General features: G+C 34.3%; 3 protein-coding genes across 4 annotated transcripts; 2 read left to right on the top strand and 1 right to left on the bottom strand.

Annotated features, from left to right (window-relative positions):
* The first annotated feature begins 10,822 nt into the window (after positions 1-10,822).
* Positions 10,823-13,865, top strand: LOC18587327 (receptor-like protein 6). Its single transcript, XM_018128908.2, has one exon. It carries the CDS (start codon positions 10,823-10,825, stop codon positions 13,739-13,741), a length of 2,919 nt encoding a protein of 972 aa, XP_017984397.2. The 3' UTR covers positions 13,742-13,865.
* A 1,154-nt stretch (positions 13,866-15,019) lies between these two features.
* On the bottom strand, positions 15,020-20,640 carry RPB5E (RNA polymerase II fifth largest subunit, E). Its single transcript, XM_007011052.3, has 4 exons — positions 20,327-20,640; positions 17,821-17,994; positions 15,745-15,858; positions 15,020-15,360 (listed from the first exon to the last, which is right to left on the bottom strand). Exons 1-4 carry the CDS (start codon positions 20,618-20,620, stop codon positions 15,235-15,237), a joined length of 708 nt encoding a protein of 235 aa, XP_007011114.3. The 5' UTR covers positions 20,621-20,640; the 3' UTR covers positions 15,020-15,234.
* A 321-nt stretch (positions 20,641-20,961) lies between these two features.
* SKIP5 (SKP1/ASK-interacting protein 5) lies at positions 20,962-25,122 on the top strand. Of its 2 annotated transcripts, none has more exons than XM_088810671.1 (5): positions 20,962-21,246; positions 22,590-22,734; positions 22,821-22,899; positions 23,853-23,920; positions 24,470-25,122. In XM_088810671.1, exons 1-5 carry the CDS (start codon positions 21,084-21,086, stop codon positions 24,852-24,854), a joined length of 840 nt encoding a protein of 279 aa, XP_088666797.1. In that variant the 5' UTR covers positions 20,962-21,083; the 3' UTR covers positions 24,855-25,122. The 2 variants fall into 2 exon arrangements, with proteins under 2 accessions (XP_088666797.1, XP_007011111.3); XM_007011049.3 differs by having other exon boundaries at positions 20,966-21,246; positions 23,853-23,911; positions 24,506-25,122.
* The last annotated feature ends 376 nt before the right edge of the window (positions 25,123-25,498 follow it).

Genomic DNA, 25,498 nt, shown 5'->3' with positions numbered 1-25,498 from the left:
CCCCCCCTTCGCTACGGAGGCAACAACGGCTTATGTGCACTCCCACTCACACATAGCCAGGTCAGCAACGGCTTATGTGCACTCCTACTTGCACATATGCGGGTCAGTAACGGCTTATGTGCACTCCTACTCGCACATAGCCGGGTCAACAACGGCTTATGTGCACTCCTACTCGCACATAGCCGGGTTCAAATCAACATGTAAAGAAGCATCCAATGCATATCATGCATTTTATCATATTGTGATAACACATAAACCATTGTATAGCACATTTTCACAATATAAAATCATTTTACTAAAAGCTTGTTCCCAAGGTACATTTTTTAAGACAAGTTGGATAGAATCTTTCATATTTCCCAAAACAAGTTTGAAATGCAAGTCCACTCACCGGTATTAGGAGTAGAAATACTCATATTTTCAGTCCGCGGGTACAATCTTTTACCGGTATCCAATGGCTCACCACCTAGCCATAATCCATGACACATATTCTAATTAAATTGTGTCTAACAGTCATAAGCTATTTCAGGCTCGATATATATATGATATGAAATGAAAAATGCACGGATAGCCATCTAGACACGGTATTGGCCTAAGTCGATTTTTCATCCGATAAATTGGCCAATGCGTCAAATTTCACTCCAAATTAATCCATTTCTCCTCTAATACCTTAATTTACCACATACCATTTAAATAAAGCCAAATTCAGCATTAGAACCCTCACAATTCCTAATAGAAAAATTCGATCATTTGGTGCACTAGCACCGAAAATTTTTCTACATAACCGTTTTACCTTAATTCATCATTTTCCAAGCCATTTTCCTTGAAATAAAAATAATCCCCCATTGATATTCAGCCCTCATGGTTCGACCAACAAGGAACCCTAGAGAAATTGAATATTTCTTTTGTGTTTTTGTTCATAACCATGCTTAACTATCCCTAAACACTAACATAGTCTAAAATCAAATTATTCCAACAACAATTACTCTTCCATACCCATTTTTCAGAATTGAATTCATCATGATAACTCAATATTCAACCATGGAAATCAAGAACAAAAGCATGGGTAAGCTAGGTATCAAGGCGAATTAAAGAAATTCTAACTTACCTAGCTTGTTTCCTCGATTTCTTCACTTTTTCTTTGAATTTTCACCTAGATTTTCTTGTTTTTTCCTTTGTTCTTCCTTTGTTCTTGTTGCTGGTTGCCTAGGCAGAATATGGTGAGAGAATTGGGGATTTAATGAGCTGATTTCTATAGAAAATAATAAAATAATCAAGCATGCCACGTGTCACATGCTTATTGGCTCAATTTTTTCAACTTTTTGACTTTTTCTTCTTAATTTTCCACCACAAATATTCTGGTACTTATCCAATCCTACCACAATTAAAATCCCTTGGTCTTGACAAGTGCTGGGGTGAAAAATTTACCGATTTACCCCCGGAGCGAAAAAATTACGATTTTACCCCTATACTCCAAAATATACCGGAATCACATTATTTCTACTTTTCAACCTCAAATAACACTAATATTGATCAATATTAACCAAATGGGGCAAAAATTGTTTTATAAAAATTCCCGTTTAGTCCTCTAGTGGCAAAATTACCATTTTGCCATTGTGCTCCAAAAATACCGGGAATCAAAATTTTTCACTATTAAACATCATTTTATACTCCAATAATCATAATTATATTTCATATAATTATTCTTAGTCAAATGTGATCAAATCTTGGCTAGAAATCTCCATTTAATCATCATATGGTAAAATAACCGTTTTGTCCCTAATCGGTCAATTTTCCTGATGGACTCCAAACTGGACCTTGAACTTCGAATCACTATTATAAGACATTCTATGGGTTTCAAAATTTTCAAATTCCTCTTAGAATTTCTGTTTGAACTAGTTCAAGGCTCGATTTAACTTAGTTGTATCACTCGGTACAATACCGTCTTTTAATCGAGCTTGACAGGGTCTCACATTTTATCTCCGAGTTTGCACATTTCTTTTCTCATCCTAATCCCTTTGAATTTAATTTGAGGGTTTCTCAAATAAATTATGTAAATAGTTTATTAAGGTAGATTAGGACAAGAAAATTTTGTAACTCAAAGATGAAGATCCAAAGGCGCCATGGAGGACAAGGAGATTACAAGCAATGCTAGAAGACTTTTTATGTAATCACGTAGGATTTGACCAACTAATATCCTTTGATGGCTCAAGGAAATTAGTTTAGATTAAAATCCATAATCATCCAAAGTAGAAAGCATGTGATAGACTTATTTTATACAATATTATAAATGTTATACATGCCATGTATGAATGAGACCGAAAATTTGAATTTTAAAATCCCTTGTAAAATATTAAGTCACATGCTATGCACAATAAAGTTGCCTTCCACTTTAATAGTAAAAACCGGAGTTCTTCATGTTGGAGGCTTGTTGGGCAAACTCAAGGCCAAACTTTATTTTGAATATGTTTTTTTCTATGAAAAGTGGGTTTTACTCAAGTAGTTTTATAAAATTTGGATGCTTAGAAACTTGATTATTATAAAACTATAGGCAATGGCTAGGTAAAACAGAAATGATATTTTTAAGTAAAAAGTTACCACCTAACTGATCAATGAGTTGTATAGAGATACAATTGGTCAACAGGGTTACCCATGTAATCCTCCTATCATAGCTTGTTGAGCAAACTCAAGGTTGTGACTAGAATGGATGGGATTTTAGCCTACTAGAAGAATACTCGTAGATATCTTCCAAGGAGATATGGAGGGTTATCATCTTAAACAAAATAGTGAGAGTAACTAATATAAGATTTACACCTTGTTTTTAATTGGTTATCATGCATTAATGACAGTACTTGCTTTTATTTTATACTTTCTGGTTATTAGATAAATATGAGTAAAATGAAATAACTCCAATGCATATAGATGAAAAGGAAGCCTAATGGGCTAAACTTCTTGAAATGGTACACAAACTTGAGAATGGTTCTCAAGAGAAATCGTTTTACTTGAAGCTTTGTCTGAAGCCCAAGATTGAGGGTAATGATGATAAAGCATACGATGCTTATCAGAGTCACACGTTGCCACGTATATGAGATTGGCTAATATGACTCCAAAGCTTTAAAAATTCTATGGAATGACTATTCGCAATTAGGAATTAACTTCCATGTGATGGAACTCTCATTGCCAAAATTGTTGAACAGGAGACAAAAATGAGGGCAAAGGCTCATATATACTTGGGAAATGTTCTCAAGCATCTTTATGGTCAAGATGGGAAAAGGAAGAATTGGAAATGTTCCCTTGACTTGGTTAAAGAAGATGAAAGCTTACAGAAGTTTCAACTTTAACCAAGTATATCATTAAGCTTCAATTTTGTACAATTCAATCAAAGTTTTGGTATTAGATACCAAATATTGACTGCACTTTTGTTATGACATGAAGATGCTAAAGAATAGTAGAAAATTGATTACAGATAAAGTGGTCCTATACGTCAAAAATAGAGCAAAGGGTTGCTACATCGGTAATTAGGACTTGTACTTTATCATTACCCTTGGTTTTGATCTAAGCACTAAAGAGGACTATATATTGTCATGCTATAGTTTTAGCTAAGAACATAGATTCATTTTCTCACTTGTTATGAACAATTTATAATCTCATCCATTCTTAATCAAAGAACTTGATTATTATTTGAACATATAATAATTATTTAAAAATAGATAAGAAAAAGTATTTATATATAGTATATATAAATATATGAATGTGTGTGAAATTTTGAATTGACGAAAAAAGACAACACCATTTAATATATTTCTAAATCGTCATTCGAAAACATCTTTTATTATAAATTTTAATTTTTAATTTTGATTCATTAATAAAAGATTTAATTTATATTGAGTTACATTTTCTAGAGTAATAATTAAGAATAAATATCATCACTAATTAATTAATGTAGGTTAGCTTCAACAAAAGTTAAAATCCATAAATAAGAATTATGGTAAGAAGACATTTTTCAGCTTTAGACAATGGGAGAAATCAAAGCCTGAAAAGTCATACTATTAGAAAATAGAGATGAGATGGTTTCACAAATTAGGACAATTTCTTAATTTCTGATAAAAACAAAGCTATTTTTCTAATATTCAAAAACTCAAGAACCTTCACTGTCATCTAAGCAAACATCACCCCCATGTGATTGAATCAAATAACTTCCCTATATCTAACTGAATCACCTAACCCCAACCCACATTTGGGCGCCAAAACTCTCTCCTCTCTCTCTATACTAAGATTTCCTTCTTTTTGTTATTGTTAACCTCATTTCTTTATTCTTTGATCATCAATGGCTACCGAAGACAGAGACATTCACCAAACACTTGGCCAACTCAATCAGACGCTCTCCATGATTGACCAAAACCTTGACCAAGTAAGCCAAGACAGCAGTACCGAAGTGCTTAATGGGTTGGCAGAGGCGGTAGCAGGACTCAAGGCAAATCAAGAAGAATTGAAGGACGTTTTTTATGAGTTGCTGACATCATTCTTCCGAGCCGGCGAAGGTAATAGTCACAACCGTGATCTTTCTCAGTTGCAAGATGAGGGTCTTAGAGTGATTGAAACCGAAGGGGAAGATGAGTTGGTAGGTTTAGTTGATGGTCTTGAAGGGTTAAAGAAAAGAGGGGATGAACTGAATGAGAGGGTCATTGAGTTGATGAGGGATTACAATATAGTGCCAAAATGCAGCGGTGGGATTGAAGAGAGTTATAAAGAGAATAAACCTATGGATCTTGAAAGTCTTGCTTTTACTAAAGAAGATGGACAGGAGAAGAGTCAAGGGCCAAAGAGAAATTTAGAAAGTAGAGACTTTAGCTTCTATGTTGTTGCTACTCATTTGTATGGGTTTCCATGGAATGTAGCAATGGAGATAGAAAGATCTCTAGGGCATAGGACGCTGGTCGAAAGTGAGCGTCTATTTCTTGAAGATGAGGATCATATCGTGCTTGATGAAGATTCAGATTCGGATGACGATGGTAAATTGCAGGAAAAAGATGCAGGGGAACTGAAATGGGTTAGAGTCAAGAAACTGAAACAGATATTTGAGGAGTTGAAGAAGAAGATATACATAAAGGAGGAAATTGATCTGAATGTTTCTCCAAAAGCCTCAGATTCTGGTGATGAATTGGATCCTGTGAATGTGAATCTGAGAATAAGATTTCTGAAAGTTATAAGGAATTGGATTTTCCACATTGAATCTGTCTTTGTTGACCTCATGTTTGAAATTTACTATATGTTTCCAGGCAATGATGCAGAAGAGAACATTTTCCAAGACTTGAAATCTAAGCTGGAAGATATGATGGAAATCTATCTTGGGATGGTACCCATTTCAGTCTACAAGATCATTTACATGATGGAAAATACAGAAGGGGCAAACCTAGAGGCATTGATGAAAATGATGACAACACTATTGGGTAGTAACGAAGAAATATTATATGAAAAAATGAATTTAAATGATAGGATGGATCAAGCTCATAAAATAATCTTGCGTTTGAGGTCAATGCTGGTTACTGCAGATCTGTCCTATACTCGATTCATAAAGGAGGGTGAATCAGCTACATATGAAAAGCTGCTTTCAGAATCTGAAGAGGAACTCAGAGACATCCAACGGAACATCGATCGGGTAAAGTCAGAACTCAAAATTAAATAGATACAAAGCTGAGAAAGAGTGATTCTTTGTGGGTAAAGTCAGAACATTTTGACTAGGGATACTGATAGAGATAGATATAATTGACCTCTCTGCTTTGCTAATATCATTACCAAATTTGTTTTTCATGAACTTGTTCATTGTCGTTGAGAATGGAAGCAAACATCTTTGCATAAGTGGGACAAATTAAGAACAAAATTTGTAGGTTTTGGTTTAATGCCACTTTGGCATGTTCTACAGAAATTGTCTCAATTACAATGCTATTACTTCCATTACTTTCTTCTAGATCACTTCAGAAATTAAATCAGTCTAACTATATTGATAAAATATGGAGAAGACAAGCTTCACTTCCATCTTTCATCACTTCAACCAAATCCAAATTAACAATTGCATGTATGAATTTGCTACTTGTCTATAAAGGCGGTCAGTTGATGAGAATTTCAAGTTTCTATGTCTTGCCAAGCCTATCAAAATAAAAATTTTATAAATTTTATTTTTGTGATAAAGTTTTTTAATTTATTGACTTGGATTTTTAAATTTAATTTTTCTTTAATCGAACTTATTAAGAAGCCTCATGCATTTGGCTTGAAATTTTTTTCTTAAATCTTACCCTTTTTTTTATTGGTATTAACTTAGAGATTAGATCCAAAGGCATAAATAGAATAATTTGATTACATCTACTACTCCATGTAGTAACTTATTGACAATATTCCAAAGTTAGTCATGGCTATTTTATTGCAATTTTGTAGTAAAAATGGAGAAACAAATAAAAGAGAAGTCCCCAAAGGAAAAGATATTGATAAAAGGGAAAAAAATCGATTCACAGAGGACCACGTGCAAGTAAGACCAAAGAAGAAGCAAAATAGATAACAAACTTCATACTTGGATTGGGTTGAGATAAATTAAACATTAAAAAGCTTCTTTTCCCCTCACCAAAGAAAAACATCACACAAAACACAAGGCGCCTCTTTTCTGTCTTTGCTGTTTTGCATAATTAATGTCATTTCATGCAAAATGCAATCTTTGTCTAACTGACCAACTCACATTTTAATCCAGCCATTTTCTTTTGCTTAATGTTTTTGTCACACTCTAGACTCAAAACATAGCAAACACCACATACCTGTAAGATATAATCCGACAAACATGTGAAGTTTAAAAACATATATCTTATACAACTAACTAAAGGATCAAATATTTCTGAAAATATAATGATTCACAAAGCTAAGTCTATCAACATAATTCAAAAGGGATATAATTTGACAATGATCAAAAGTACATTTCCAATACTATAAAGCTAAGATATCGAGATAAAGGCCTGAACAACTAATTTAAGATAACTAAAAGTTCATAACATTTAAATAATCCTAAAGCAATCCAAATCCACATGCTAGCCTACAAAACGTCAATCCTTGTAATTTCCCACATGCCTAACCAATTCACAACCTGTGAAATTGTGAGAGAAGGCGTGAGTATAACCACTTAATAAGTAACAAACATCCTTTCAATCGGATTAAACATGCTCAAAACATTTAAGTCAAAATATCATTAATCATATAAATATCAAAACAAAATTTAGGTAATCTTATTTAAAATCATATTATTCCAAAATTTCATTTCTATATCTTAAAACGAAACATAATTTCACAAATATTCATATTTTTTAATGGTCACTTGTAACTTATTATGACCACACTTAACCTTTGTGGCATAAGTCATAATCATAAACCACAATTAACCCCAATGGCATGGGTCATTATCATAAACTAAACCACAATTAACCCCAGTGACGTGGGTCATAATCATAAACTACAATTAACATCAATGACATGGGTCATAAGTTTATCAGAAGCAATTATTGACTGCATTAAACATACATTACAAAAACCATTATTCTGAAACCAGTGGTATGATTTGTAAATTGATCTCTAATCATAAAATACATATCGACATGGCCAACAATTAATCTCCATTGGCGGGATCATAACATAGTCATACTAGGCGACAAAACGAGACATTTTTTATTACCCAAATTCACAAAACTGTAATATCCATTTTCATCAAAACACATATTGTGCACATCAAAACACATATCGTGCATATCAAAACATATTCGTTTGAAACAAAATATTTTATATTTGCATCACAAAGATAATCATATATCATACAGTAAAGAAAATCATATTTAGGTTTCAAAATCATAAATCACACTTTACATAATTCACATTCTAAATCCAACATACGAAAATCATACATATACATTTTTACATGCCCAACCCTATTTTAACAAATCATAAGACAAGATATATTATATATAATGTACTAAATACAATTTCACATTTAGGTTAATTTTTAGCGTGTGAAAACACCGAAGGTACATCGATCACTTACTTGATTTGTCAAGTTCACTTTCAAGTAGCAAATCAGAAATCCTTCTAATTACTTAATATTTCAAGAAAATATAAATAAAAATCAGAACTAAGTTTGCAAACAAATTCGACAAAGCGACTTTCCGTTGACCATTCTAAACATTTAGGGTGTGTAGTAACCTCTATTGCAATTTAAGAACATTTTCGATTAATAAGGCAATATATATATTTTTCAACGAATTAATAAAAAAACAAATTAAATTGAGAATTAAACTTAAATCATAAATACAGTAATGATTTTAATTTTTGATAGAAATATATTATTAATTTCATATTAAAATCTTAATTGTAATTGGTAGACTTGACATCACTTTCTTCCTTGAACCTTTCCTACAACCAACTTGTTGGACCCATACCTCAAGGTAAACAATTCAATATATTTGAAAAAGATTCACTTGAAGGAAACTTGGGATTATGTGGATTTCCATTGTCCAGAGATTGCGAAGAAGATGGGACAAGGCCACCAGTACCATTATCTGTAGATGACTAATTAGAACTTGAAAATGGATTTGGCTGGAGGGTTGTTTTATTGGGTTATGGATGCGGATTTCTTTTTGGAGCCATGCGATATCTTGTGATCCAAAGGGGATAAACCCAAATGGTTAGTAAATTTCATAGTCTTGTCCTTGTTTTGGTTCTATGAAACTCATTATTAATGAATCAGTTATTGAGAAGTGAGTTGTTGGTGGTGCGTTGTGCTGTTTATAAATCTATTGGCATATTTTCTTCATTTCCTCGGCTTAAGTTTCTTTTTATTTTCTCATTATTGAAAGAAACTCTAATAACGCAAATTTTAACATAAATAATAATTTAATTATTTCTTGATAGATAAAACATATCTCAAATCACATTGAAATTGTAAAGTGTCGAATTTTAAAATAGTCTTTTTTAAATATTCTAAGAGAGACAAATTCTATTTTTTTGCTCAGTCAATGTAGTGGTTTTCATTAATAATCTGCTTAAAGCAGCAAAGAGTTACAGGCAGGGTGGGACTACCTAGTTCTACCAGCATACATTTATGTCACAGTACAAATCAAAATGAGATAGCTGGTAAAAACATCTACCAATTCAGGCTAAACTTTGCCAAGAGTTTAACGAAAATAATTGAGAGAAAAAAGCATAGCCTGGCTGTCAACTCCATGCTTTGCTAGCATATTTGCAAAAGCACTTCCATCCCGTAGAGTATGTAGGGACACAACTTCATCAAGAGTAATAGAAAGCATGTCTAGTACTTGAGCATTTGACTTATTGATTGGTGTATAATCTCTCTATTTAAAAATTAAGATTTAAATTTCCCTTTCCTCAATTAAAAAAAAAAAAACACAAAGTATGTCTATGTCATTAAATACATGCCATAGATTCCATGATCTTTATTCAACATTTTTCATGATCTTTATTCAATGATAAATTTGTTGTTACCGGCCACATACCCCTCAGCATAGCGGCGAACACTTGCACAACCTACAGAACCTGGCTTACCTCTTGTTGGGCCATCTACATTTAACTTAAACTCACCAATATTTGAGAGCTGCATGAAGGAAATTTTAGAATGATTGAATAAAAAAAATTGAGATACATAGATTCATGATTTTGTATAATTATCTTTTAATTACCTTTCATATAAAATTCTGAATCTGTCACTAAGTTAAATTGATAAACTAAAATTATATGCAACTTTCGTTAAAAGTATAAAATGGTCGATGAAATTTGGCAAATATGTTCAAAGAAGAAACTATTTTCATAGGCACCATTTTCATTGTCACAGTCATAAACAACAAAAGTTGTGAAATTTTATAATTAGTATAATGTGGAATTCCGTTTCATATAAATTAATTAGTATATATAGTACTATAAATATATCTTAATTTTAAAATTAGTATTAGAAATTTGAATATAAATGTTCAAAAAAAATAATTTTCAAAATTTGTTCAACTTTCAATAAAGAAATTGGTGGAGAGAGGTCTTGCAATATTCAATAGACTCATAAGGTGCCACTGCTCTCTTTGAGTAGCAGTTGTTATCTTTCTAATTATTTTCACTATCAATAAAATTTTTGATTGGCTGAGAAAAAAAAAGGGACTCGTAAGGTATATAGTCATGTTGTTTGTCCATAAGGCTAGCCAGCTCTGAAGAGATCAACCCTCATTATAGGTAAAAAATAATAATAATAATAATAAAATTTGTTACTAGAATCAGAGACTAGAAATAGAGTTATAGTGGCCGGCCGATCAATCAAATATATGCCTGCAAATTTTCTGTATGGTATTGTTACTTTCTCATCATTGGCCCAAAAAAGTTTCAACCATCATTTCATGATTTATTTGAACAATAAAACGATTGAATCAAATAGGTCAAAAGTAAATAATATAACAATTAAACAATATACTCAAATTCAAAAGGATTCCAAATGGCGTACGTTAAAACACAAAATTTAGTAACTTTGGTCATATTGTAAGGGAAGAGCATGACCGAATACTAAACTATTGATATATAATATTCCTTTTATTTTTTTAAATTAAGTAAAAGTCAAATACAAATAAAAAACGGGAGTAAACTATAGTACAAATAATTTTCTTATTGTATACCTAATGGAACTACTAGTATTACTTAATTTGGAAAGACCTTGGCCTGACTTTTAACTATAAATAGTCATCAATGCAATGCCTTCTATCTCATTACTCCATTATTTAACAGTTTAATTTTCAAAAAAGGAAAGATGGGTTGGTTTCCTTGGCTATGTCAACTGCTCTGCCTCCTTTTATTTTCCCTGGATTTTCAAGCTAACTTTTCATCCTCTTTATCTCCTTCACCAACACCACCACAGTGCTCTGATTTTGAGAGTGCTGCGTTGTTGCAATTTAAAGGCACATTTTCCATCAACAACGCTTCTGCCTATCTCTGCAATTTCGTCGGTACGAAATCCTACCCCAAGACAAACTCTTGGATGGAAGGTACAGATTGTTGCCGATGGAAAGGAGTTGTCTGTGACAGTGCCTCTGGTCATGTAATAGGCATCGACCTAAGTTGCAGCTGGCTTTACGGTGCCATCACTTCAAACAGCAGCCTCTTTCTCCTTCGGCACCTACAACGGCTCAACCTTGCTTATAATGATTTTAGAGGCTCTAACATTTCACCTGAATTTGGTGGTTTCGCAAGTTTAACCCATCTTAACCTCTCCTCTTCAGGGTTCTCGGGGAAAATCCCATATTCCAGCATTAGCCAACTGTCCACGTTGGTTTCAATTGACCTCACTGTACGTAACTATGGACTATTGCAAGTTGAAGAACACACTCTCAGAGGACTTGTTCAGAACCTAACAAAGGTAAGAGTACTTGTTCTCAACGGAGTAAACATTTCAGCTGTTGATCCTGGCTCCTTGATGAACCTATCTTCCTCTTTGATATCTCTTAGCCTTAATAATTGTGGTTTGCGAGGAAGATTCCCACAAAACATTTTTCACCTACCCAACCTTAGGATGCTTAGTTTATCAGGTAATCGGGACCTTTCCGGTTATCTTCCAAAGACGAATTGGAGTGGCCCCCTTGTGTCTTTGAGTCTTTGGTCTACATCTTTCTCTGGAGAATTGCCTGATTCAATTGGCAATCTAGAGTCCTTAACATATTTGGATCTTGCTGCTTCTACCTTTTCAGGATCTGTACCAAGATCATTGGGCAACTTATCTCAACTCATTTACTTAGATCTTTGTGCTAATGGTTTTACTGGTCACATATCCTTCTCACTTGCAAAACTTACACAACTTGATCATCTTAGCCTTTGCAGCAATCAACTAGTTGGTCTCATTCCTGATCAGGTGTCTTTGTTTCATAAAATATCCTTTCTAGACTTAGCTTACAACTTCCTCAACGGAACCTTGCCCACTTGGTTGTACTCCCATTCTGCTTTAGAATTCCTATATCTCCAAGGTAATAATTTCACTGGTCAAATCAAAGAATTCCAACAAAAATCATTGGTGTACATATATTTAGGAAATAATAAACTCCAAGGTCCAACCCCAAATTCGATAGTCGAACTTGTGAATCTTACTAAACTCAGTTTAGAATCCAACAATTTGAGTGGCATTGTGGAGTTAGACATGTTCTCAAAGCTCCAAAACCTTCAAGTACTTGATCTTTCAAGTAACAACCTATCAGTGAAATCCAACATCGATGTCAATTATACATTACCTAATCTTTTTATGTTGTTTCTGTCATCTTGTAAACTAAGAGACTTCCCCAAATTTGTAATAGCTTTGACCAATTTGAACAGATTAGACCTTTCTAATAATGGTATTCATGGCATGATTCCAAAATGGTTAGGGAATGTAGGGAAAAATTCCTTGTCTTATCTAAACCTTTCAAACAATTTCTTGACATATTTAGAGGAAATCCCATGGAATCAAATGCAAATTCTTGATCTCCATTCGAACTTGCTTCAAGGAAAGCTTCCATTCCTTCCTCCCACAACAACTTTCTTTTCAATCTCCAACAATAGCTTGAGCGGAGGGATTTCTTCTCAAATTTGCAATGTAAGTTTCCTCAGCATTCTTGATCTGTCTCGTAACAACTTGGGTGGAACCATTCCACAATGCCTCGTAAACTTCAGTGCATATCTTTCTGTTTTGAATCTGAAAATGAATAAGTTTTATGGAATCATTCCCTTCTCATTTGCAAATGATTGTGGGTTGAAGTATATCAACTTCAATGGCAATCAATTGGAAGGAAGATTACCACCATCAATGGCTGGCTGTAGATACATGGAAGTGCTAGATTTGGGTAACAATAAGATAAATGATACATTTCCTCAATGGTTGGAAACTCTCCCGGAGTTGCAAGTTCTAGTCTTACGATCAAATCAATTGCATGGGTTCATTCATGGTTGTAAATCAGCTCATTGTTTCTCCAAGTTGCAAATTCTAGACCTTTCCAACAATGACTTCACCGGTCCTCTACCAAGCGAGTACATTGCAAATCTGAAGTCAATGAGAAACCAGAGGAGAAATGATGGGTCTTTGCAATACTTGAGAGATATTGGTAGCTATGGTTACACCTACGACTATTCTGTGGTTGTGGCAATTAAAGGATTTGATAGAGAACTTGTTAAAATCTCAGCAATATTCATAAGCATTGATCTGTCCAATAACAAGTTTGAAGGAGAAATTTCAACAGATTTTGGGAAACTTATTTCCATTAGAGGTCTTAACCTTTCTCATAACAGCCTCAATGGTCATATACCCCAATCAATAGGAAACTTGACTGTTCTAGAGTGGCTAGATCTCTCCTCGAATAAGCTGGTTGGGAAGATTCCAATGCAAATGGTAGACTTGACATCACTTTCCTTCTTGAATCTTTCCTACAATCAACTCGTCGGACCCATACCTCAAGGCAACCAATTCAATACATTTGAAAATGGTTCGTTTGAAGGGAACTTGGACTTATGTGGATTTCCATTAAACAAAGCTTGCAGTGGAAATGAAAATCAACAATCACCATCTAATGACTCAGATTCTGAATATGGGTTTGGCTGGAAAGTTGTGTTATTGGGGTATGGATGTGGATTTGTATTTGGAGTGGCTGTTGGATATCTTGTGATTGTAACTCGTAAACCAAAATGGCTTGGGACTTTGGTTGATTGGTAAACAATACAAAAAGGCCAAAAAGCTGAAGAAGAAATCTACAGATATGTTCCAAGAAGAAATTAGGGTATAATCTCCTGATTATACTTATTTCTTGATCCTTGTTTCATAGACACCTTTTTCATTGTTGCAGTCATTTGTACCTGTGTATAATAGTACATTTTGCAATATTTTGTTCTTGCAACTTACTAAATTATACAAATATGGTAACCTATAATTATATGAAATCTACATCAAAGCATTTAACTCAATGATAAGTGCATATATTAGCTACTATTAATTCAACTGTTTCGATGTTTATCCATCACTTCTCAAAGATTAATTAACATAATAAACAAGTCTGAAATGGAATAGCAAGTTTTTTTTTTAAAAAAAAAAACAGAAAATTTCATTCCATATCAAAAGGATATAACAGAGACAGTATCAATTTGCACAACAAAGTACAAGTGAGCATTATCTGGGGAACCCCATTTTAAAGCCAACCACACTGCCTTCGCAAAAGGGCAATCACATAGAACATGGAGGTCTGTTTCCAAAGTGGAATTACACAATGGACAATAAGAATTAATCACAACATTTCGTCTTATTAAAGCAGTACATGTTGGAAGACATCCTTGTAATACCCTCCATACGAAAAGCTGGATTTTTTTGGGATGTCAAGACACCAGAATTTCTTCCAATCTTTGAGTGGACACATAGATGAACTGGCACAATAATCTCCATCATCTAATAATGTATCCCAGCTTTACCGTATACTCACCATCCTTACTATTTGGCCAAACCAACCTGTCTCGTGGATGCCTAAGACTTAATGGCAATGTCATTTTGAGTGAGCTTTCATAAGGCGGAAAACAAGCTCTTACCTTTTCAATATCCCAGACCACTTGCCTAGGTAAAATAAACTCACTAACCTTGGTCGATCTTGATACCTGTTTATCACATACATTACAGGTTTATTACTAGAAAAAGTTTCCAACAACCCCTATAGATGAAACAGCAAAAAGGATCCAAAAACATCAGAATGAAAAGCAACTGGTTGGGTTACCTAAAAGAAAATGTGAAGTTCAATTGATGGAGCCATGCAGAAGGCTACTAGCAGCTAGTTATATAAAGAGACCCCTAGATATCTTAGAGATTGAATGTCAAGTATGAATGAAAGATTTATAGTTAAAGTTGACAAGTCTAGATGTAGGAGATGATTGATTAGCATCATGATCACCTTTAACATTCAAGAATGTAATGCTACAGAAAAAAAAAAATCAGTAATGCAACAAATGAAACTGACAGGGAGTGGTCGATAACAATGGCAAAGACCAATCTGCCAGGACCAAAGTTACAAAATGTCAGCTAGACAAGCCAAAAGATTAAATACATACATAGATGTCATAGTCAACTTCTGCAACTTACACAGACTACAGCTAAGCCACTTACAGAAAGTGCGACTGAGTTTCCCATAATGGTATCACTTTAAAAGGGTTAATCAACAAAGATTAGCATCAAACAACACAACGGTATTGTTCATGGAATTGAACAAATTCCTCACTGTAAGTAACCTTCACCACTTGTCCTTTCTCCAGTCCATAGTATCGAGCAATTGGGTCAGTTTGTAGCATCTGGGGCAGCTGAAAATTTAAGAATTACAGAAAAGAAATTAAGTAGACAACATATAGTTTGATCTATCCAGTAACAATAACTTGTTGTGTAAGAAGGTAGTATCAGCAATAGTAAGGTTGAAAAAACATCTCGAGGGATGGCAACTGGCAAAGTACTAGTTAAGTCGAAATTAGTGTGTGAAATTTACATCCATCCATTCCTAATAGCTCAAGATAAATCACTAGCCATTTCTGAAAAGATGAAGATATCAGACAAAGAACGTTGCATCTACCATTTTATAAGACCTAGTTGACTTGCAAGTAAGATGATCAATGTTCCACCGTAAGAGCATCAAGAAGAAAACATGTTCCTCTATCTATTCAACTGCAGTCTAAGAAGTTAACAATGATTACCTGCTTATCTTCCAACTGGTACTTCTTCAACAACTTTTGTTTTTCTTCAGCAGTCAGCACCTCATGCTTTGGCATCAAGAAGTGCTTTGTTACATTAACATACAGGTCAGCAATCTGAAGATAAAGTAAGCCATAACGTCAGGAACCTAGAGTGGGAAACCCCTTTTATCCGGAAGCAGAGAAGTGCCTTTTAATTTCTCTTTTCTTATTCAATAGAAAGAAGGCATGAAAGAATGCATCAGCCACAGAACATTAAAATGAAAGGAATCATTCATGCCTTAATTAACTTAATCCTGAAAATACGATGCACCATTATGATCTAAGACTTCGAGGTAATGCTGCCACATTTGACTTGGTACAGCTGTTTCTGCCCCCACTCCATAGCATGCACAAGAGGAAAGGTAAAGATAGGCATATTCCACGTGTGGGTTATGGAGAAATTAGATTAGACATGCCAAAACAAAAATTCTCTTTGCTAAAACATCCACGATCTCACAAAATTTTCTCCAATGATACACAAAGGGTCACAAAATTCTCCAACATTTCCTAACAACCAATAGGATCAAGATATTTAAAAGTTAAAATGACTTCATTTAAGCAAGGTCACCAATAAAAGACATCATGTTCTAGAACAAGTAAATGCAAACTCAGCATTGATTGCACTAATCAAATCATAAGTGAAAACGAAAAGAACATAAAATATAAAAAAAAAAAAAAAAAAACAAATACCCCGCCTTGCAGGCAAACAGTCTGAGCCGATATTACCATGGTTTATAAATAGTGTCAAACATTTAGATAATATTTCCAGAACTGACTCAGGTGCTGCAGTTAATCTAAAATCTGTGCAACTTAGTGATTTCACTATCCTAATCGAGAATGTCCTGCACATCCATAGGAAAACAGTTCTTGCTAAAAGCTGATTTAGCTTTGTTGTAATCTATTGTGATCAATTAACCCCACTCTCAGCCCACTTAAAAATAGTGATGATTAAACAATATACCATGTCAAGCATATTCATTCATCTCTGTATTTTTGTGCATGCAACCATAACCTAAAAAGCACAAACTTACAAGTTATTGTTAACCTAGACATACCCTGCTATAGCAAGAAAAGAATGGCCAGCAGAAAGATTTTTGAGGAAAAAGTATTACTAGGGCTGCAGTAATTTCTCTGTAAAGTAAAATCCAAAAAAAATGGGATTATATCTTAAACTCACACAGGCAGTGTGCAATGGCTAAATAACTATGCAAGTTTACATGGTAATATCGGCATAACAACAAGAAGTAAATTGGAGAAGTTTACATATGAATATGATCATATAATAACATCTGGCTACCATATAGTATAAGAGCAATGAATAACTATCTAACTGCTAGAAAACCTTGACCACCAAAGCATAGGTGCATAACCAGAGTTTAACTACTATATTTACTGCTTAGCAAAAAAAAAAAAAAAAACTACTATATTTACAGGAGTTCAAAATACTTAATGAAAATTTGCAAAATAATGCTTATGTAAGACCTATTTCAAACTAATAGTTTAGAGCCAAAGTAGATTGCTTAGCCACAGCCTACAGGTATGCCACTCTTCCCTAGGGTATCGTGATGTAATGTTAAGTCACGCAGATACATGCACTCACCTTAGTAGTAGTTTTTTTTTTGAAATTTCATAATGCACTCAACAAATTTTTCATGTAAGCATAACAAATGGTCACAGCATGCTTAGCAAAAGTATGTATATATTAAGCATCAAAATCTACATGTCTGATGTCTCTACCAGGAAAATAGGTAATGATTAAGCATAACAAATTTTTCATGCACATCTTTCTTTTAACAATCCATGAAAAATAGGTAATGATTAAACTTTTACATCATGTCCATTGTTTTCATTCTTCTCCACGTCTTATATGCAAATGTGTCCATAAGCAGGCAGAAGGACAATTAACACACTATTTATAATGCAGGCATGAACTGCTAGTTTAAGAAAAGACAGGTAAGGCAACTTTTCGGGGAGGTTGCCATAGTAGCACTAATTTTCTCTTGAAGGTAAGAATAGCAAAGATACGACTTCACTTACTTTGAAAAGCTCCACTCTAAATGGAAAATTCTTCAGTTCTTTTAGAGCAAAGGAGTTCATTTTGCTCTGCAGGATCAGTATCAGCCCATTTAAGCTTTCATTGAGAATCTGACCTTTAAGAGCACAAACCGTTGCTTTTCTGATATCATTTGTTCCCATGAAGACAACCAGGATCTACAAACAACTTAAAAATCATGTTACATAACTGCAAGAGGAGCGTAAATAAGATACCATATGGTAGGTTTAGGCAGCATTGAAGGAAAGCTGTCTACAAATACTTCAGAATTAGCACAAGAATGAAGGGCGAACACATGCTGCACACCCATATAGACACCCAGATATTTAACTATTTAAGATGAAGCAATAGAAGCTCTCTCTTAAACATAGACATTAAACATAGCAATTTACTTCCTTCTGGAATGACTATAAAATCAGAATCCTTGATAAACACAGGTTCTGAAGCAGCACCTCTTCTTACCTCAATGGGACCACTAAGCACATTTCTCTGCTTGTCATTTCTCCCTGTTTCGATAACACCACTTTCTGCATTTCTTCCTTAGCTCTGAATGTTTGCAATCAGATCCATGTATTTGTTACTAAATCCTAGTTTGGAGTGGTTTTAGGAAATAAAACTTCAAGACTTGCAATCTTGATGCAGGAGAACACCACAATGAGAAAAGAACAAAAAAAAAGGGAGAAGGAAAAAGGGAAGATATCAACAATTATAGTCCATGTGGCTTTATTGGGGCCACTTGATCTTTTGGCCTTCAGAACTGTTTTGCCACTCTAAGCTCACTTATGTGCCTCATTCATCAAAACCATCCTAAGATTCCATTTCACACTAGGTGAAGCATAAATCAAATGATCCAACTATTGTCAGAAAATAATTAGTTCATTTGCAATCACTTGACTAGACTAAAAAGTGAGTACTTTACAGGATGCAGAAACATAAGAACTAGAATGTACAACTACACCAAGAAATTGTATATGTTTTCACAATCCAATAGACGGATAATTTTAAAGTAGGCTTATAAATTGGCTAACTGCTGTCCAAAACTTCATGAATATTAAGGGTTTCATTGTTAGCCATTAAACATGTATTTGCAGTACTGCACTAATAACCTATTTGACAATAGAACAACTCAGGCCAAATAAAGACATGAATAGACCAAAACTGAGCATGAAAGGAACTCCTTCACCATCTAAAGCTGCTTGACAATTTCAAATATGGAATAATAAAGCCACACAACAGTGTTGCTCAACCTAACGTAGTTAAAACTTGTTTCAGTTGAGTTTTTCAATTTTCAGAAACCAAACGAATTAGAGAATAGCATTCACATAAACATTTTTCAAAATTTTTCCTCTCCTGTTATAAGAAGAACATTGGCATGGCCTTGCAGTCCTAAAACAAATAGATAACCAACCAGAGGATTAAAATAAAAAATAAAAAAAAAGTTCAGCAGATGTTACCTTTCTCTTTTGGCTAAGATTTCCATTTTTTCCTTTGTAAAGTGAAAAACATCAAGGAAAGTACACTATATTTGCTTATTAATGCTTATATTTTCTGCCATGTATATATACTCACCAATGCAGTAGAAATACATTCCAAGCTCACTTGATTTTGAATTCAACACAGGTAAATAAAATATAATATAATAAAAAAATTTACAAACAGTTACAATTTAAGAACTGACATACCAAAAGCAAACTAAAAGGCAAATACTTTTCTTCTGTACTCTTAACAGGCTACCAAAAAAGGGTAAAAGAAAAACAAAAGGGTGCTAGAAAAGACAAAACTTCTATTTCAAGCAATTTATATCAATAAAGAAGGATCTTGTTTATATGTGTTTAGGTATGAATATGTCAGTATAGTACATCAATAAAGCTTTCATTACCAAAAATAAAAAAGCAAAAGAGAACCTTTCTCCCTGCTTTAATTTCCTCCATTTTCTCACCATCCAAACAATTCATTGCTAAGAAACTGAAACAACACTACAACAGCCATCACCATGACACATATATACATATACATGCAAACATACATACACATACACCTACACATACATACATACATATATCATCCATAAATATGCATAAATGCATATTTACATTCATACATGCATATCCTAAAGTTAGTCAACAGCCATATACATATGCATATACATGTACACACACATACATACGTACAGGTATACATGCACATACCTACCAACATATATGCATACATATAAATATGTAAACATGCATATGTACATGCATAAAAACATATATATACATACAAACAAACTCTTATTTATATGTATATATGAAGAAAAAAAGCCTTTTTTTCTTAAAAAAGAAAAAAAGCCTTTTTTTCTTAAAAAAGAAAAAAAGAAACAAGAAGAAGTATTTCGTTTCAATCACATTTTCCGTCACTTTGAAAAGAAAAAAGAAAACACTATGACCAAAAACTCCAGCATTTTCCCATGAAACAAACACTTTATAAGAAAGGTCACAAAAAGCTTACCTTTTTGGAAGGGTTGGAACGCAGGGAAACAGATATACGGAGACGTTCAAGGTCAGGTTGGTCTCCAAAAACTGAACGGAACTCAGTGATTGATCGAGTTAACTCCGAGTCAGCCACATTATAGCCTCGGTCTTTGAGCATTTCCCAAACAGTCTTGCGTGCCAAGTAAAACCTATGGCTCTCCACACTGCCTTGGTCCACCATGCTTTTGATGAACGGCTGAGCGCCCTCAGCTCCGCCGTCGTTACAGACGTGACCGGAAACCTCGCCGCTGTTGGCGAAATTGGTTGCCATGTTTGCGTCTTTTTGGTTGCTGCAGAGTGGGGTAGTGGGAAATGGCGATGGAGGCCTGAGGCTTTAAAAGAACGTAGCTTTCATTATTGCAGAAAGAATTTAGAGCGTTGATTTGGGTGAGACATAGATGCATTTGGACGGTCGAGATTGTTTTGGGTGATAAAGTCCGTATCTCTTCAGAGTACTGTGGCTCTTTTGTTATGGACACGTGGATGAACGGACACTCCCTAGGAATTGCTATTAGAGTTGGGCTCAAGACCATGAAATCTTTGTCCAAGTTTCGGTCTTGGGCCGACTTAGTTATCTTGTCGTGTCGGATTTTTGTTCGTTAACATTGCATCGTCAAGCTGTCAATATCTTAAGAAAGAAGACAATCTCTTTCTTTTTCTTCTCTTCTGCCATTTCTTTCTTTAATAAGAAAAAAATCCCAGGAAACAAATTGTCTTTACCATCCAAAGCGGCTATGGAGGTGGAGGAGCAAGAGGGGAGAAAGTCAAGAAAGATGAAAAGAAGCAACAAAAATGAAAGGATTTCTTCTTCTTCTTCTTCTTCTTCTTTTGCTCCTATTAATAGTCTTGATGATGGTTGCCTCATGCATATATTCAGCTTCTTATCTCCCATTCCAGGTTGGTTTTTTTTTTTTTAAAGAAAACCCATTTCTTTATGAATATTGTTCATTTCTTGGATCTGTGTAAAGTTTGGTTCTTTTGCAGCTAAGATTTTTCATTTCGTTTCAGTTATGTATTTTTTTCATCTGGGTATTTAGAAATTTGTTATTTTTCATTAAATTTATTGGTATTGGTTTTATAGGAGGTGGGCTTAAGGTCAATTGTAGTTATTTTAGGTATGATTATTGGGCGATTGGCTTTGTTGTATTTATTTTTAATGTTTTCCTTGCCATTTGGGTGTTAACGAATTTTTTTTTTCCCACTCATTTGTTATTTTTTGCTGCTTATCAAAAAAATTGTTATTTTTAGCTTTATAGGAGGTGGACTGAATGTTAATTCTAGTTACTTTAGGTTTAATTATTGGGCAATTGGCTTTGCTGATGTTTGTGTGATTCTTTTGTTGGAGTAAGAAGTATCCATGATTTACTTAATTGAGATAGTTCTTGTTGTTATTTCTTTGAGGAATATGAATTGGGGTTTGCGAATTGATGTCTTTATTGGCCGGATTACTTCGGCACAACAATTTAAATTTGTTTGTCCTTTAAGATTTAGGTTACAATTTTTGTTTTTTTTTTTTTTAAATCCCAAATGCCTGAAGTTTGGACAGTCAGATTCAGAATGATGTAAATATTCACAAAACCAACAATTTGGAATCCGAAATTTTCATCCCCTTTCCATGAAATCAGTGCATTTTGTGCAGTATTTGTGTTTATGTACAATTCTGTGATGAACCACTCAGTATATTTGACTTACCAATGCCATTGTAAAATTGAACTTAGCTAGTTCTCGTGCACTGCATGGAGTAACATATATGTGCTCTTTTTCCATCTTGCTGCATTTCATACACGTTTCCCCTTATGTTTAGGGCTTTGACTGCTTATAAAAGTGGATTCAAAAAATAATTTACCTGGGTAGGACAGAAAGATTATGGCTTTGATGGGGCTTTTACATGTTGCCTTTGCAAGACTTTTTTTCATTCAATGCAAGCCAATTGGTGGGTGTGCTCGTATCTTTGGTTCTCTGGTGCTAATGGTGTGATATTTAGAGGTTTCACATGAGGACTTAAGTCTAATGAGGTAAATTGTGAGAACAGAAAGCATTCAAGTAAATTGCTTTGTAATTGCAGTCATGTTGTATCTTTTTCTTTGTATTCGCGTTTTTAGGGCTAATCAGTTTCCAAATTGGTGTTTGGAAGTGTCATGTTGTAGTAATGTAAAAGCTTTTAGTAGGCATGTTTGTTCCTGATGCTTTTATCACATTATAATGTATGATCTCTTTCACATATTACTATTGAGTTGCAGATCGGTATAACACCGCCCTCGTTTGCCACAGATGGCATTATTTGGCATGTCACCCTCAATTGTGGCTGCGAGTTGACAGATCTTTGAAGGATTTCTCCGAACCTGGTGTTTTCCCTAACATTGAAGAAGCTGTATCTGCAGCCAGGTATGTAGAACTACATTTTGTTGTTTGTGGTTCTGGGATCATATGGGTGGATTACTGAAATCAAATCATTAATTTTTTCCTTTTAGACCTGGCGACACTATTTTAATTGCAGCTGGCGGCAGTCATCTTGCCTCTAATATTCAGATTAGAAAACCACTATGCCTGGTATGTCCTTAGGGTTTTGGGAATGTTGTTTGTGAATGAGTTATTTGCTCACTATATATTTACCCTTTGAAATTTGAAATATGAATTTATGAGAATAGTTGTCTTAATATGGCCAGCCAGTATATGATCTACCTTTGGAGGGAACTTCCATAAGCTTTGTCTTTGAATGCTATCCTAATATGTGGTGTCACTTATATTTTTGAATGCATTACCATTGTATTTGAGAAATGAGATATGTTAATTTCATTATCTTGTTTTCGTGTTAGTCCCTCTGTAGTTATTACTTTTTGTTGGTATCCTTTTCAAATTATTCGATTCATATGATATTATTTCGTAAAAGGCTATAGGTGTTATTTTTTATATACTTAAAGACAAGTTATATGCCAAATATTTTGTTATAACATATATGAACACCCGAAGGGTCGAACTCAATATAGACATATGTTGCTATCAAAAGATATTGAGATGGTAATATATAGGCCTAGAACCCTGTAATTAAATTTTGGTCATTTTGCCTGAGATGAAGTAGAATTACATTTTATTAATGGCAGCTTATTTAATTCTTGTGCAAACCTTCAACCCACTGTTACCTACCCTCTTTTAATCCCTGATTTGCACCGAATTATAACCTCTTCTCACTATTTGCCATTAGGAGACTTTTGGTGTGTAGTTCTACTGTAGATGTCCCAACATGGATGGCTTTCAGCCTATTACTACCCATATCCAGACTCCATTAAGCTTCATTTGCCCAAAATTTTTTGAGCTATTCCTAATGAGCTGTAGAACATGATTCTCTTAAAGGTCCCTGTCTGTTCTCATCTTGGCACTATGTAATTGTGTCCTGGTAAGGAGATCAAGGCCATGTATGGAGAAAGAAGATTAAACTTTTATAGATTATTGTAGCAAAAGTTTCCTTTTTTTCCCCCACTTCTATCTCAACTTACTTTGCTCAGATTGGTGGAGGTGAGCTTCCTGATGAGACAACTCTCCTCTGTTTGCGAGGTTCAGACAGGTTTGCAAAATTTCTATTATGTTTTGCCTCATACTTTTTATGGTGATTATTTCAGAGGTTTCTTTATGTTTCTCTCTAGAAATGCTGTGAGGAGCCACCTCCATATTGTTGGATTTCAGCAGCCACATGATTAAATGACCATAGATGTTCGTAAGTAGTGCACATACAGTGCTTTTTTTGCACATGAGACACCTTGTTTATTTTACTAAATTCGAACATGGTCAGATGATCCCTCTGCTCATAAAGATTCTTTGTTTTCTTTTCTTTATTTTTTTTAATGAAAATGCTCTTAAGGTGGAATGAGTCTAAGATCATTCTGTCACTAATCTTTTTTACTTGGTTGATGCTCTTGATGGTATGTTTACCTGCAAAACCATATTTTATGAATAGGGATATGCCTATAATTGGCTTGATACTCTTTTATCGAGATTTATGATAAAACCAAAAGAATAGATTGCATGTCAAGCTGCTACGAAAGAATATTGGTATCCAACAGTTGGAGGTGGCCCCCAGTAGATCACCACTACCTTCTTTTTTTTTTTTTTTATCAAAAGAAACAATGGTTGGTATGCGCTGTTCATTTTTGTGGAGCAGTGCATTGGAGTTTCTTTCCACCTGCAAGCTGACAAACTTAACAGTAAAGGCGGAACTAGGATGCTGCTTGCTTCATAGGAGCGGAAGGCTAATTATAGATGAATGCATACTTCAGTGTGAATCAAACCCATTGGACTATCTATCATGCCCTATTGTGAGTACAGCTGGTAGTGAGGTATTCCCTTCCAATTTGAAGAGCCATCGTAGTGATTGCGTTTCTGTTTCTCACACTCGGATTGAAGGAGGCGCGAAGGCTGTTTTGACCAGTGGAGACCTAGCACTGCAGCGAGTTCGGGTCATTTATGCTCGAACTTCTCTCTATTTCTGGTTTGATGTTGATTGTAAATAATTGGATTTTATTATCATCATCCTTTGTCAAGTCTGTCACATTTTTCCAATTAGGGCTTCAATTTAGCCCTGAATGTTGGTACTTGTTCAATATCTGTCGAATTAAATCTAATTTAAGTTCATGGTCATTCTGCAACATGCTGTTGCCAAGGTCATTCTATGTAGGCTGTTTTAATACGTTTGGTCCATTGAGTACTCCAGCTAAGTAAACTTATGTAGCATTCAAACATTATATATTTGGAATGGAACATTTATGGCTTCCCCATGAAGAGGTTCCAGCAGCCTTATTTAGTAATTTTGTATGAGATTTTTCTTTCTTAATCTAGTTTACCGCATATTGGAGGAAAAGGTATATTTTTCTTGCTAATGCTGGTAGATTCAAAACTTGTGGATAAAATGTGTTCAGTTAGCAATTTGCTGTCATGAGGTTAAGATTTGAAGGAATTTCTCTCAGAGCACAATACTCTTTTCCCACTTGTCCAAAAGGCTGCAAGATCATGGGTTATGGAGATTATTTGATATTGGGGTTGATTTTGGCCATTCATTACCTGTTATAAGTGGGGTCCTTTTGCATGGTGGAGTTCAACTTTCTGGAACTGAAGGGCACTAGAATTATAACTCTTAAATCATAAAAAATTGACTGTT

This window comes from Theobroma cacao, chromosome 10 (assembly GCF_053813885.1).
Source record: "Theobroma cacao isolate CCN51 chromosome 10, ASM5381388v1, whole genome shotgun sequence".
Lineage (NCBI taxonomy): Eukaryota > Viridiplantae > Streptophyta > Magnoliopsida > Malvales > Malvaceae > Theobroma > Theobroma cacao.
This window is presented reverse-complemented; position numbering and strand designations above follow the sequence as displayed.

Excerpts from the sequence above, each read along its gene's own strand:
- RPB5E (XM_007011052.3), bottom strand. The coding sequence starts at position 20,620 with ATGGCAACCAATTTCGCCAACAGCGGCGAGGTTTCCGGTCACGTCTGT. Across the intron at positions 15,859-17,820 it reads TTAGAGTGGAGCTTTTCAAA|ATTGCTGACCTGTATGTTAA; the intron begins GTAAGTGAAGTC and ends CTTTATCTTCAG. Across the intron at positions 15,361-15,744 it reads ACCAGTTGGAAGATAAGCAG|CTGCCCCAGATGCTACAAAC; the intron begins GTAATCATTGTT and ends TTAAATTTTCAG.
- LOC18587327 (XM_018128908.2), top strand. The coding sequence starts at position 10,823 with ATGGGTTGGTTTCCTTGGCTATGTCAACTGCTCTGCCTCCTTTTATTT.
- SKIP5 (XM_088810671.1), top strand. The coding sequence starts at position 21,084 with ATGGAGGTGGAGGAGCAAGAGGGGAGAAAGTCAAGAAAGATGAAAAGA. Across the intron at positions 21,247-22,589 it reads CTTCTTATCTCCCATTCCAG|ATCGGTATAACACCGCCCTC; the intron begins GTTGGTTTTTTT and ends ATTGAGTTGCAG. Across the intron at positions 23,921-24,469 it reads GGTTCAGACAGGTTTGCAAA|AATGGTTGGTATGCGCTGTT; the intron begins ATTTCTATTATG and ends ATCAAAAGAAAC.